Genomic DNA, 12,769 nt, shown 5'->3' on the forward strand with positions numbered 1-12,769 from the left:
CATCCTACCCCCCTCTGCCAGCACCTAGCCCCACATCCTACCTCCCCTCTGCCAGCACCTAGCTCCACATCCTAACCCCCCACCGGCCCCACATCCTACCCCCCCACCCCACAGGCTGGCATCTAGCCCCACATCTTACTCCCCTCCGCCAGCACCTAGCTCCACATCCTACCCTCCCACCCCACACGCCAGTCCCACATCCTACCCCCCTCTGCCAGCACCTAGCCCCACATCCTACCCCCACCCATGTGCCAGTCCCACATCCTACCCCCCTCTGCCAGCACCTAGCCCCACATCCTACCCTCCCCCAGTGCACCAGCCCCACATCTTATCCCCCCACCCCATGCACCAGCACCTAGCCCCACATCCTACCCCCCTCTGCCAGAACCTAGCCCCACATCCTACCCTCCCCCCAGTGCACCAGCCCCACATCTTATCCCCCCACCCCATGCACCAGCACCTAGCCCCACATCCTACCCCCCTCTGCCAGAACCTAGCCCCACATCCTGCCCCCAGCCAACCCCACATCCCCCGGAGGGGAGAGGCTGTGGCACCCACAAGGCAAGAAGCCTTGTGCAGACTTGGAGGGAGGAGCTGGGTGGGTCACAGGTGCTGCCCAGGGCAGTGTCTTAGGGCAGGCCTGGGCCAGGCAGGAGTCCCCGGGGAATAGCTAGTTTGGGTATGATGGGCCCTACTGACACCTGCAGTTTGTCCCGGGGATGTGGCTGGGATGGGGGGGCTCCCTAGGAACTTGCCTGCCACTCCATTCCCCAGCCAACCCCTCGCGCTCGCTGGCAAGCTGGATAAATGGGAATCACAGACCTGAGAGGCGACAGCGCAGGATGGGAGCTGTCTCAGCCAGAGGAGGCCCACATGGGACTGTGCCAATGCAATGCCCCCCAGAGTGCTCCAGTCAAGGTGTCCTCGTGCACTGGCCCTGCCTGCCCCCCCCCAGCTTGGATCTCCCTGCAGAGCCTGGCGGGGGCTGCACAGGCCCTCAGAGACCCCCTCCCCCTGGGGCCAGCTGGGGAACAATGAGAGCGCAAGGCGGGGGAGCTGCATGGGGTAGGAGACAGAGAGAGCAGTAAATGGAGCAGGACCCTGTGGTGGGGGTGGGGACACAGGCTGCCAAGGGGTCTGAGTCTCTCCCCTCTCCTTGCACAGCATGGTGCCCCCATGTGGGTCCCATGGGAGGGCCTGCTGGGCCCTCGCCCAGCCCCTGTGTCCATCCATTCATTACTCAGAGCTGGAGACACCAGAGCTCACAGCCCCAGCAGTTCCCACCCCAGCAGCCCCGGGCTGCTCTCGCCGGCTCGAGCCATCCCAGCTCAAGAGCCGGTCCACGCCCCAGGCCCTGCCAAGGGATGCGCTGGGGGGTCTCTGTGCACTGGGCTGCCACCATCTGGAACCAGCATGCCAGACCGTCCAGCACACTCACACTGGCCTCCGACAAGCCCTTGGCCACGGCCCGGAGAAGCCCCTGGGCTCTGGCTGCTCGCGCCAGTGACCATCAATCATGCTGCCAGAGTGGGGAAGGAAGGTGGGAAAGCGGCTTCCCCATGCGGATAATCAGGAGCATGGGCTGTAGGCTGGGGGTTAGGCTGCGGGGGTACAGGCCACGTTCAGCCCAGCCCAGAGATGCATACACGCTGCCCCCCAGCCAGGCAGTGCCAAGCCCTCTCGGGCTGGAAGGAGTTAAGCACCGCAGGCTGCCGGGGTCCCAGATGATGGATGAGCTCCCGGCTCCTGCTGGAGACCATTTTGCCGCAGAGGGGCTGGTGCAGCCTCTTCCCGGCAGCTCGTCACACCGTTTGTGGGCTGTGCGGGCACAGCAGGCAAACCAGGCACCGCAGCCCAGCTCGGATCAGCCCAGCCCCGTGCCCTCGGCTCCCAGCTGGGTCTCTCTGCCCCTGCTCCAGCTCGCTCTGGAGTGACCTGACCTCAGCGAGGTCCTGTCCACTTGACAGGCTAGGCCACGGGCGTCTCCCCAGGGGTGCAGTGACACAGGGCACTGGGGCCATGACCGAGACCCTCTGACTTCTCTGGCGTGAGGGCTGCCACGCTCAGCCACCTGCAGGTGCCACCAGCCCAGAACTCAGCCCAGTCCAAGCCCGAGGCACAATACCCAGGGGGAGAAAGGGGGTCAGCAGCTTGGGAAGTTCCAGGCACAAGCCCCTCAAGGCTCTGTGGGGCTGGGAGCGTCGCGGGAGCTGCCCAGGGGAGAGCGGGGTCGGACCCCCGTGGCAGCTGAGCAGTGAGCAGAGCCGGGGGGGCACAGGGCTGGCCTGTCCCTGCCGGGGTGGTGGCCCTGAGATGAAGAGCCAGAGAAGGAAGCGCAGGCTCTGCTCTAAGCTTCCCTCCCTCCCCGGGGAGCACTCAACCTGAATCGGCCGTTTAATTTGCTGTGGCGCTTGGCAGGGCTTGCGGCTGGATTACTGGCAGAGAAACAACAGCCCCAGAGCGGGTATCGGCTAATCCCCTATCAACGCAGGGCGAGCCGCCGGCTGGGGAGGGCAGAGCACAGAACACGTGCCCCAACCTCCCTGCATGCCCAACTACAGGGGAGGGCGCATGAGCTGCAGCCCCCTGGCAGGGGCTCCTGTGGGGCTCCCCGACCTGGGCAGGGCAGCAGTGAGGCGCTGTGACTGTCTTTGCCACCCCCCAGCAGTGGGCGCTACCTGGGTCGAGGCAGGGCCAAGGCGGATGGTAATTTGCCTTCCTAACAGCTTTTTGTTCAGTCTTAAATTGGGCTGGAAACGTCACTGCCCACTGAACACGTTACATGGGGGGGAGCCCAGAGCTAGACCCCTGAGGAGCTAACTGACCAGAGCAAATCCCTGAACCCCAGGGGTGGGGGGCCAGGCCGATGGAGCTGCCTGCACGCACAGTGGGGTCAGCATGCCCTTCCCTGGCACTCCCCCCTTACTCGTGCCCAACAAGCGCCTGGAGGGGCTGCAGGACACTGCATAGCTCGGGGCAGAGCCAGCAGCTCCAAGACGCGGAGACCAGGCATGAGCAATGAGGGCGTCTGTCTGGAGGGCCCATGGGGGTTCCACAGGGCGCAGCCAGGACAGGAGGGCAGGCCCGGGGTATGCAAGGCCCAGCCTGCATGCCCCTGTATTATAACGGTGCCTGGAGTCTGGTTAACAGTGAGCCGCTCCCCAGGCCCGGCCTGGATGCTGGAATGGGGCTATTTATAGAAAGGGAAATCTCCCTGCACAGCCCCCTCTGCTATACCCACATCACGCCTCCCCAGAGCCCTGCGGGCAGCCCAGCCTTCTCCAGCAAATGCGCCCAGCTCTGGGCACCGGGGTTGGGCTGGGCCAGGCTGCAGCAAGTGTGATCTGGGAGCCAGGTCCCACCCGACATGCTCAGCCTCCCCACGGCCACACTTCCCTGCAGCGTCTGCTCCTCGAAGGGACGGCCCCTGACAAGGCCCTTTCCCCGATCTCCCTCCTCGAGCCCCCCGTGATGCCAGCACGGAAACAGCTGAACACATGGCCAGGCTTGGGGGGGCACTAGCACCTGGGCATGTGCAGCCCCATCCCACCCAGTCTGGGCAATTCCCGTGCGAGCTCCACAGGCAGGGCTGTGCCTGCCTGGGGCCCAACCCAGACTGAGGCCGCACATCTACACACATCAGCAAGGTGCCCTCCCCCCCCGCCCCCCGTTCTCAGGACAGCCCCTCCCCCACCCCACCCCAGTGGAGACAAACCATAGCAAGCTTCCCAGCTGCATTTCCCCCCTTGGCCATGAGCAGAGACACCCCTGCACCGTCTCCACCCCCCATCGCCTGCCAACAACCTGCTGCTTCTCCATTTAATCCCTGTATTTACCTGCCTCTCGTCCAACTGCCCCTGCCCCCAGCAGCCCCTGCGGGTCCAGGAGCTGGCTGACTCGGCTGGCTGAACGGGGACACTCTCCCCCGCCCCACGGGCTGATCATGTAGGGAAGCGCCGTAAGAAGTGCACATGAATTGGCCACGGGTGCTTTCCCCTGTAGGAGTCACTGGCTCCCATCCAGGCCCGGGGCAGGGGACCGGCTGGCTAGGGGGAGAGGAATGGGGCCCAGGGCCTTTCCCCTGGAGGGAGCAGGGCCTGCTTGGTGAGGCAATGGACTGTTCCCAGACCCGAGAGCCTGCAGCAGCTGGGGCAGGCGCTCTGCGGTCGTGGGACAGCCCACCAGCTCCACAGGCAGGCGCTGATTCCCCTTTCCAAGGGGACACAAGCCACCAGGCAGCAGCTCCTGGCCCAGGCAGGCTGAGGGCACAGGTGGGTTCTAGCCAAGCCCAGCCAATGCCCCTGGCCTACAAGCAGCCTTGCCTGGCCTCTCCTGGCTCCTCGAGGGGCTCTCTAGGCTACTGGGTACTTGGGGAGTCACCATCCGCATGCACTGCACCGCCCCAGTGTAGCAAGACCCTCCCCCCGGCTAGCTCCCTCCTCCCTCTCCCCCACCTCCCGACAGCCCCCGTTATGTGACCAGGGTCGTGTCCATGCCACGCAGGGAGGTTTACAGGGACTTTGTGTCAAGGCAGGCAGCAGGCCCACGGGACGCCCATCATCGACTGCGATCCCCAACGGGGCCCGATCCTGGCGGGGCCTCTGCACACTCCCACCCACACATCAGAAAGGATCAAGTTTGCTCAGGACTGGCCCCCAACCCTGCTTGGCCCCTCGCTGGCCCCGTGGGAGCTGAGCCGCTTTGCCATCCCATGCCCCAGCCAGGAACCAGCAAGAGCAGTGGGGGCAGAGGCCCCCCAGGAGAAAGCTGGGGCCCCAACCCTTCCCATTTCCCTTTATTTACACAGACCCTACAGCCGTTTGGGGGGCTCTTGCTTGGAGCCCCCCCCCCCGTCAGCCTTTTGTCACCCTGCACAATCTCTGGCCCCTGGGCTGGCTCCAAGCACACAGGGGGGTGTCAGCCTGGGGGGATGCGGGTGGGTCCCAAGGGGAGCGCAGGCTGTGCTGGGGGGCAGCTGGGCCCCTCCATTCCCGCAGAGCTGCCCCCCCCCGGCCGCGGGGTCTCGGGTTCCAGTCTCGTTACCTGACGGGGGGGGGGGCAGCCAGCTCCGGATTGCAGCCCAGGCGCTTGGCCGGCTGCAGTTAAACCGATTCCCGACCTGCGCCCACTGGCGGACCCGCCCCAACTCCCCGAGGGGCCGCCCGGGCTCACCTGCCGCTCTCCCGGGCAGGCCACCTCTAGCCAGGTGCGGGCGCGGCCTAGACACGTCCGTGGGGCGGGGAGCGAACGGGCCGGGCCGCGCTGCTTTCGGGACGCCTCGCTGCGGCTCGGGAGACCCGGCCCGGCCCCCACCTGGCCGGGGACAGGCCACAGAAGGGAGCCGCGAGCCAGACCGGCCCCAGCGCTGGCCTCAGGGTCCCTGGGGCCGGGGGACAGGACCGGAGCTCCAGAGCGGGGCGCCGGCCCTGGGTCAAAGCCGGTCCCCGCGGGGCCGGAGCTGGAGCCCCCCAGAGAAACGCCGGATCCAGGGAGCAGGGGGCGGGACCGGGTGTCCCCACCCCACACTGGGGCTCTCCAGCGAGCTCTGCCCCCGGGACCGGCGCCTGGCGGGTGGGATCCTGCAGCCCGGCTCCAGTGACGCTCCGCTCCCAGGCACCGGTCTCCAGGGACCCTGCGCTCCCCGTCCAGGGTTCGCTCCTGGCGCTCTCAGCTGCGGCCGGGCCCGGTGGGGCAGAGCCGGCCCCACGGAGCACAAGGGCCAGGTGCCCACGGTACAGCTTCGGTCCCAAGGAGAGCGTAGAGCGGAACGGCTCCCGGGCAGGGCGGGCTCTGGGGCAGCCGAGAGCCACCCCCGCCCCGGGCTCCCCACGGAGAAGGGCCGCCCCCCCGCGGCAAAACTCCCCCCCCCCAACTCCGCTGCAGGCAGCCTGAGATTTCTGCAGAGCCTGTCCCTGCGGACTGCGTGCGGGGCTGTGCGGGGTCTGGAGCCGGCCCGGCGGGCTGCGTGCGGGGCTGTGCGGGGCGATGCGGGGTCCGGTGCCGGCCCGGCGGGGTGGGCTGGTCAGGCCCCGGGCTGGCTTTACCCGGCTGTGGCATTTACACACAGACACCTGCGGAACGCAACGCGGGCTCGCCCCGAGCTCTGCTGGAGGCTCGAAGCTGCGCACGAACCTGCAGGGCCCGGGAGTCCCGGCAGCAGAGCTGGTCCCTCGGGGGAGCCCAAGGGAGCGGAAAGGCCAATGCGGCGCGTCCTAGTTGCAGCCGCTGAACGGGAACCGAGTCTGCCCGGTCCCCGGCCGCGGGGTGCCCGGATCGCGCTGCGCACAGGGCTGCAGCGGCCCCCACCCTGCGCACCAGCCCCCCCGCAGTGAGTCTGCAGCGCACGGGGCCCGGCGGGCTGGCGGGGGCCGGGCGCCCGCGGCTCGAGCTCTGCGGCTGCAGACCGGGGCGAGTCACACGCCGAACCGGAGCGTTCCCGGCACGAGAACCGGGAACGGGACTTCAGCACCTTGGACAGGCCCCGCTGCGGGGGGAGCCGGGGCGCTGCCCGGCGGACTCGGACCCACAAACCAGAGGCAGCGAAGCCCCCGCGGGGCCCGGCGCCGGGCTGGGGGACAGGCTGCCTGGCAGAGCCCCCGGCAGGAACTGGCGGGAGCGTCCAACTGCACCATGCGGCAAGACAGCCCGACACCCCCTCCCTCCCCCGCGCCCGCCGGTGCAGCCGCCCCGGGCCCCCGCCACGGGCACGCGAGGGCGGCAGCCGCGAGCCTCGGCCAGGGCAGCCCCCGGGGCAGGAGCCCGCCCCCCCAGCCGAAGCTTGGCCGTTTTCCGGGCGGGCCGGGGTGCGGGTCCCGGGCACCTGCCGGCTGCGAAGCGCCGTTTGACGCCCGCACCGCCCGGCCGCATTCCAGCGCCCTGGCCGGGCGCAGCCACACGCCGGCACGAGGCGCGGGGCTGCCCCGGGGATCCGCGCCCCGACCGCGACCCCCCCCCCAATTCCCGCCCCTACCTTGGGCCGCCCCCCCCTCGCCGTCCTCGCCCTCCGCCAGGCTGTTGAGCATGGCGCCTGCTGCCCGGTGCCTGCTGCTGGCGGGGCTGGGGGGCCGGAGCGCGCTGCACCAGCCGCCGGCTCCGCGCCTCCGCCGGTGTGGGAGGAGGCTGCAGTGCGGGGGCCTCGGCGCACAGACTCGCTCGCTAGCTCCGGCGCGCGCTCGGCGGCTCCTGCCGGGCGGGGCGGGGCGGGGGGGGGAGTTTGGCAGCCGCTCTGCCTCGAGCGGGGTGGTCGGGGCGTTCCGGGGACCGCGGCTCCCCCCGGGCCGGCCCCGTGCCCGGAATGCAGCAGCGGCGGAGCCCCAGGTCCCGGGGGGCTGCACCCCCCAGCACAGGTCGCCCCAGGGGGCGAGGCGAACCGCGGGGCTGGCGGGCTGGGGCGAGGGGCAGGCCTGGGGGGCTCAGCGCCGGGGCGGAGGGGAGAGACCCCGCTGCAGGGCCCTGGCTCCCGGCTCTGGCCCCAGCCTCAGCCAGGCAGCTGGGGGGCCGCTGCCAGCCGCGGGGCCAGCGAGGTCTAGCCAGGGGGCGAACTGGGAGTGCCCAGAGAACAGGTGCAGAGATGCCAGCTTGGCCTCGTCCAGCCAGCCAGCCCAGAGGCCGATCTCTGACAGCCAGTGCCAGACCCCTGGCTGGGCAGTGCCCTCCTGCAGCGGGCACCCAGCCTTCTCCCGAGAGCCCGAGGGGCTGTGCCCTCAATGGCCCCTTGGCAGGCAGCAGCTGGGGCTCCCTGGTTGCTGCAGAGAGGGGCCCAGATGGGCCCTGGGGAGGCCACGGAGATGGACTGACTGTGCCATGCCATTGCTGCACCCTGCCCAGGCGGGGACAGTGCCCCTGGTCCTGCCATCTTTCCCCAGAGCTGCCGTGGGGCTCGTGGGAAGCCAGGCCTGGCTGGTCCGTGCAGGAGCCATGGCAGATTTCTGAAGGGCAGGTTACACGTCAGGGGTGACAGTCGACGCTCATGGAGCCAGCCCAGCCCTGTTGCTCAAGCAGGCTCGGGCCCTTGGCCACTGACAAAGCCCAAAGACCTCAAGTGGAGACTGAATCTGCAACGCCAGCTTTGCTCTGGCCTAGTGCCTGCGCCAAGGAGCCCCGAGCCCAGGGGAGGCCAGTGACCGAGGTGCCCTGCCCCACAGAGGCAGTGGATGGGTGTGCCTTGCAGGGGTGCAGCAGGAGATGGACTGGGTGTGTAACTCGCTGGCCTGCAGAGGGAGGGAGCAGGGCTTGCGAGTGGGGCGCTGGTGCTGCCAGCAGCCAGGGAGAGGTTCCCCGGCCGGCACAGACCAGACTCCCTCACGCTGTGGGCAGGGGGCAGCGATTCCCCTCGAGCAGCCCCGGAAGTGTCACCCTTGGCCCTGCACAGGACACAAGAGGAAGTTGGCTGCACCGCAAGGAGCCCAGTGGGAACCCCTGCCCTTGGCTGCAGAGCATCCCATAGAGACAGCCCACGGGGGCTCCCTCAGCTCAAACCAGGCCTGGGGAAGCCTCCCACAGCCAGACCTTGCTTCCTGCCCTGCCCCCGGAGGTGGGGGGACTGGGACTGGTTCAGGGAGCCCCCTCCCCAGCAGGGCCACCTGCTCTGCGCAGATCCATTGAGCTCCTCCTTGCTCCACCCTCAGCCTCTGGGAGTTTCTGGGGCAGGGGGAGGGGGCTCAGACCCGCTGAATCCGGGCGGATCCCAGGGACAGGAGCTCTGCAGCTGCTGGGTCTCCTGAGATGGCTCCAGGCCGCAGGCAACAGTTACTCCTTGGCGGCTGTAATTAATTCTTTACTTTCTCCTGGTGTGTGGCCAGCTGCTCTGTCGGCTCTGGCTCGCGCCTTGCAGGGCTCACAGGTCCTGACCTCCCCGGCCAGCGCACTCAGCAGGATCCGCCCCCTGGGCCTCAGCATGCCCCCCAGTGTCTCCGCCGGGCCCATGGCTTGCAGGCTGCAGCAGCCTGTGTGCCCAGCCCCCTTCGCAGTGGGGACAAGACTGCCCGGCTTTGAGTGCGCGTGCTCAGGGCTGGGGCTCTGCAAGCTGCTAACTCCAGCCCAGGGCCCCCCCTTCCCTGCCGGCAGCTGAGGAGTCGCTAAGGGAGGAGTGGGTCAAGCACACCCCTGGGTTCAGGGGCCCTCGGCCAGCTGCTTCAGCCTCCGTGCCTTGGTTTCCCCACCTGTGCCGGGGGGATCAGGCCCCTCCCATGGGCCTGAACTGCTCCGTGTCTGGGAGGCACTTTGGGCGCTTTCCCAGCACTGCTCCAGGCTCACCCCACCCACTGAGGTTCCCTTGTCCTGCTCTCAGCAGCCCTTCACCCCTCTGCCCAGGTGCTTTCCGTTCTGGTCTGGACCCACGTGGGCCAGGCTGACAGCCCAGGTGCCAGTGTCTGCTCATCTCAGGCGCTCAGCATCTCCCTCCCCAGCCCACAGAAGGGCCCCATCCGCCTCCATTTCTCTGGATATTCCTGGCAGAAGGAGCAGCGCTGGAGCTGGCGCCTCCTGGGGAATTTGCCGGCTGCTTTGCGAAGTCACATTTCATCTCCTGAATGGTGAGAGGTCCTTGGGAGCCTGCTTCGCTTGGCCCCCGGAGCTGCCACCTCACTGCCACTAGACTCAGCCTCCTGCCAGGCAGAGCCTCCCTAGCCCCGCTCAGAGCCAAGGCAGCAGCTGCAAGGGGAGGAGGCCCCTACCCGGAGGAGAACCCCCTGGGAAATCCTGGGGCCCCAATGCCCCCGGGGGGGGAGCTGGAGGTGCCAGGGTGTGGGGCAAGGGCTGAAGGGCAGGGTGACTCACCCCAGCGCTCTCTGTGGGCAGGCCAGGGAGTCCTGAAGCTTGTGACCTGTGGCCGTGGGCCTGGATGCCATGGTCACAGCATTGAACGACCCCCGGCACAGTGCCCTGCCCTCCTGGACCCTGCTGCTCCCCTCCCCGGGAACTGGGCACAGAGCTGAGGGGCTCCCTGCCCAGCCCAGGGGTGGATGTCACAACACCCAGCCCGGAGGAGGCGCCTGGGGTCACCGGGAGGAAGGGCAGAGCCTCCAAGCGAGCTGAGGGGGAAGAACTGCTTTGCGGGGCCCTAGTCACTGGAGGCTCAGGATTGACAAACAGGCCTCGGGGGCCTCACGCCCTGGCCCCCCTCTGTGCCCCACCCCTCTGGCCGGGCGGCCGAGAGAAGCCTTCACCCCCAGCCCACTCTGCCCCCAGGGGCGGGAGCTCCGACTGGCAGTGGGACAGCAGGAGAAGCTCCAGTGCTTTGCACCCAGAGTGGGCCAGGCCTGCGCCTGGCGCCCGGGGTGAGGCCCCGGCCCGAGAGCAGGGCTGTGGCGGGCAGTTGGGATGGGCACCCCCAGCCTCAATCCCTTTCCCCAGAGCCAGCACCTTGGGCGGTTCCAGGCCCCGGGCAGACAGACACACAGACAGGCTGGGCACAGGAGCGGGGCAGGCAGCCCAGCGAGCCCTGCCAGGCCTCCGGCCCCCAGCCACAGCGGTTTGGCTTCCAGGGATGAGGAGGCAGCAGTGAAAGGGATTTTCCTGCTCCACCAGCTGGGGGAGGGGGCGTGAGCACGTGAGAGATTGTTAATCCCTAATCCCGATTAGCAGCAGCTCGCTGGGCCTTGCCAGCCGCCCTGCTCCCCCTGCCCCACAATGGAGAGAGCCCCATGGGGCACGTCACACAGCCTGGGGGGCACGTCCTGCAGCATGGGGGCATCACAGCACAGAGGGGGGGGTCCATGGCGCAGGAGGAAGGGGGGAGTCTATGACACAGGGAGTGGGGAGCAGTCTATGGTGTAGGGGGAGGGGCCACGGCAGGGGAGCTGGGTTTGGTTAAAATGACTCAAACCCTTGAATGTGCAAAGTGGAGTCACACCCCCAGGCTGGGGAAGGGTCCCATAATCCAGGGGGCAGGGTGGGGGTGAAGGTCAGAGAGGGAATCTCAGGGGAACTCCCCCACAGGGAGTCGGGCAGGCTGAGGGCCAGTGGGGTGGGGGGAGGGGGAAGGAGGCAGGGCTTGGGGCACACAAAGCCCTGTAATGCGCATCAGGGAACAGCTGGGGTGGGGGAGCTGGAGCTGTGCCCTCATTACTGGGTACAATTCTAAGCAGGGAACGCCATACCCAGGAGAGGGTCTGCGCCGAGGGGCCATGCCACGGGACAGGGTCTGTGCCAAGGGGCCATGCCACGGGGGAGGGTCTGAGCCAGAGGGGCTGTGCCATGAGTTGAGGGTCTGCGCCGAGGGAACGTGCCACGGGGGAGGGTCTGGGCCGAGGGGCCATGCCACGGGAGAGGGTCTGCGCTGAGGGGCCATGCCACAGGAGAGAGTCTGTGCCAAGGGGCCATGCCACGGGGGAGGGTCTGAGCCGAGGGGCCGTGCCATGAGGGGAGGGTCTGCGCCGAGGGACCGTGCCATGGGGGAGGGTCTGGGCCGAGGGGCCGTGCCACAGGGCGAGGGGTCTGCACCAAAGAACTGGGCTCTGGCAGACAGCAGGGATGGGAGCTCTTTGGCCTGGCAGAGGCAGGCTGCTGGAGTCAAGCCACAGAACAACCAGCCCCCTCAACCATCACAACAAGCAAAGCACCTCTTCCCCTGCACCTGCGCACTGTCCCCGCAGCTCCCATGACTGGCCCCATGGCCAGGCCAGAAGCCACAGTGCTCTGCCCGACCCGAGCCCTACCTGCAGTTCAGCTGAACACAGGCGCAACCTCCTGCAATTCTCTGCCTCTCTGAGACACCTGCCCCCTGGGATCCCCCTGGGCCAGGAACCCCCAGATGCCAGCTGCAGCTTGTGGCCAGGAGTCTCTGGTTCAGCCATCACATCCGCCCAGGGGGCCAGGCAGAGCCGAGCCTCACTGCATGTAACCCAAGTGCCCACCTCACTGAGGGCCTGTCCCAGGAGCTGCTGGGGCCATCTCTCCCTGCCTGGGCCATCTGGGGTTCACTGCCCCCTGCAGCAGGAGGGCTGGGAGCCTGGACACTCCTATCCTATTTTATATTACCGTCCACACTGTTTATACAAATGTTCCATCTTTAAAAATCCCTACTGAGCTCTTGGCCTCAGGAAGATCTTGTAGTAGTGAGTTCCACAGGTTAACAATTGTACACTCTGTATATCTAATTGTATTGCTTCTCCATGTACTGCCTACAAACCATCTCAGCACAATAAGCAACTTCACAGCTCGCTCTGCACCTACTGGATCTGAAACCCGGGTGAGGGGCTCAGGAACCAGGAGAAGGAACAGTTGTCACTAAGGGGGCTTTGTGTTGTGGCAGCACCTGAGGCCATTGGGTGAGGGTCAGTAATGGCTATTCCTGCCACGCTGGTGCTGCACACAGCCCAGAGCCAGGCCCTACCTGCAGAGTTTGCAGCTCATGTCACAAGATACAACCCTTAAGATCAGCAAACAATGAGGGAGGGGAACAGGGCTCTGGCTTCAGGTGACACTGCGCTATATGGTGCACGCAGCTGCATCTGGCCCATCAGGAAGGGTTTGCTCTGAGTCTAGGTGAGAGTCAAACTCTGCCCCCAAGTGTGTCACTGTGTGTGTGTCGCTGGGCATGTCAGTGTATGCGTGTGTCACTGTCAGTGTGTGTGTGTGTCAGTGTGTGTGTGTGTCACTGTGTGTGTCAGTGTATGTATGTGTCACTGCCAGTCTGTGTGTGTGTCACTGTCAGTCTGTGTGTGTGTCACTGTGCGTGTCAGTCTGTGTGTGTGTCACTGTCAGTCTGTGTGTGTGTCACTGTGCATGTGTCAGTCTGTGTGTGTCACTGTCAGTGTGTATGTGTCAC

At 67.2% G+C, this 12,769-nt stretch overlaps 1 protein-coding gene across 2 annotated transcripts in view; it reads right to left on the reverse strand.

Annotated features, from left to right (window-relative positions):
- The window catches only part of SLC12A5 (solute carrier family 12 member 5), a 114,457-nt gene that overhangs the window by 87,122 nt on the left and 14,566 nt on the right, over positions 1–12,769 (reverse strand). Inside the window, exon 1 of one of the 2 annotated variants that reach the window (XM_054046393.1) lies at positions 6,971–7,084. The exons of the other annotated variant lie outside the window; for it this stretch is intronic. Within the exon in view, the coding sequence (XP_053902368.1) occupies positions 6,971–7,022 (52 nt within the window). The 5' untranslated portion in view covers positions 7,023–7,084. Of the gene's footprint in view, positions 1–6,970; positions 7,085–12,769 lie in introns of those variants that run through there. 2 annotated transcript variants of the gene reach the window in all.

Source organism: Malaclemys terrapin, chromosome 12, assembly GCF_027887155.1.
Source record: "Malaclemys terrapin pileata isolate rMalTer1 chromosome 12, rMalTer1.hap1, whole genome shotgun sequence".
Taxonomy (NCBI): Eukaryota; Metazoa; Chordata; order Testudines; family Emydidae; genus Malaclemys; species Malaclemys terrapin.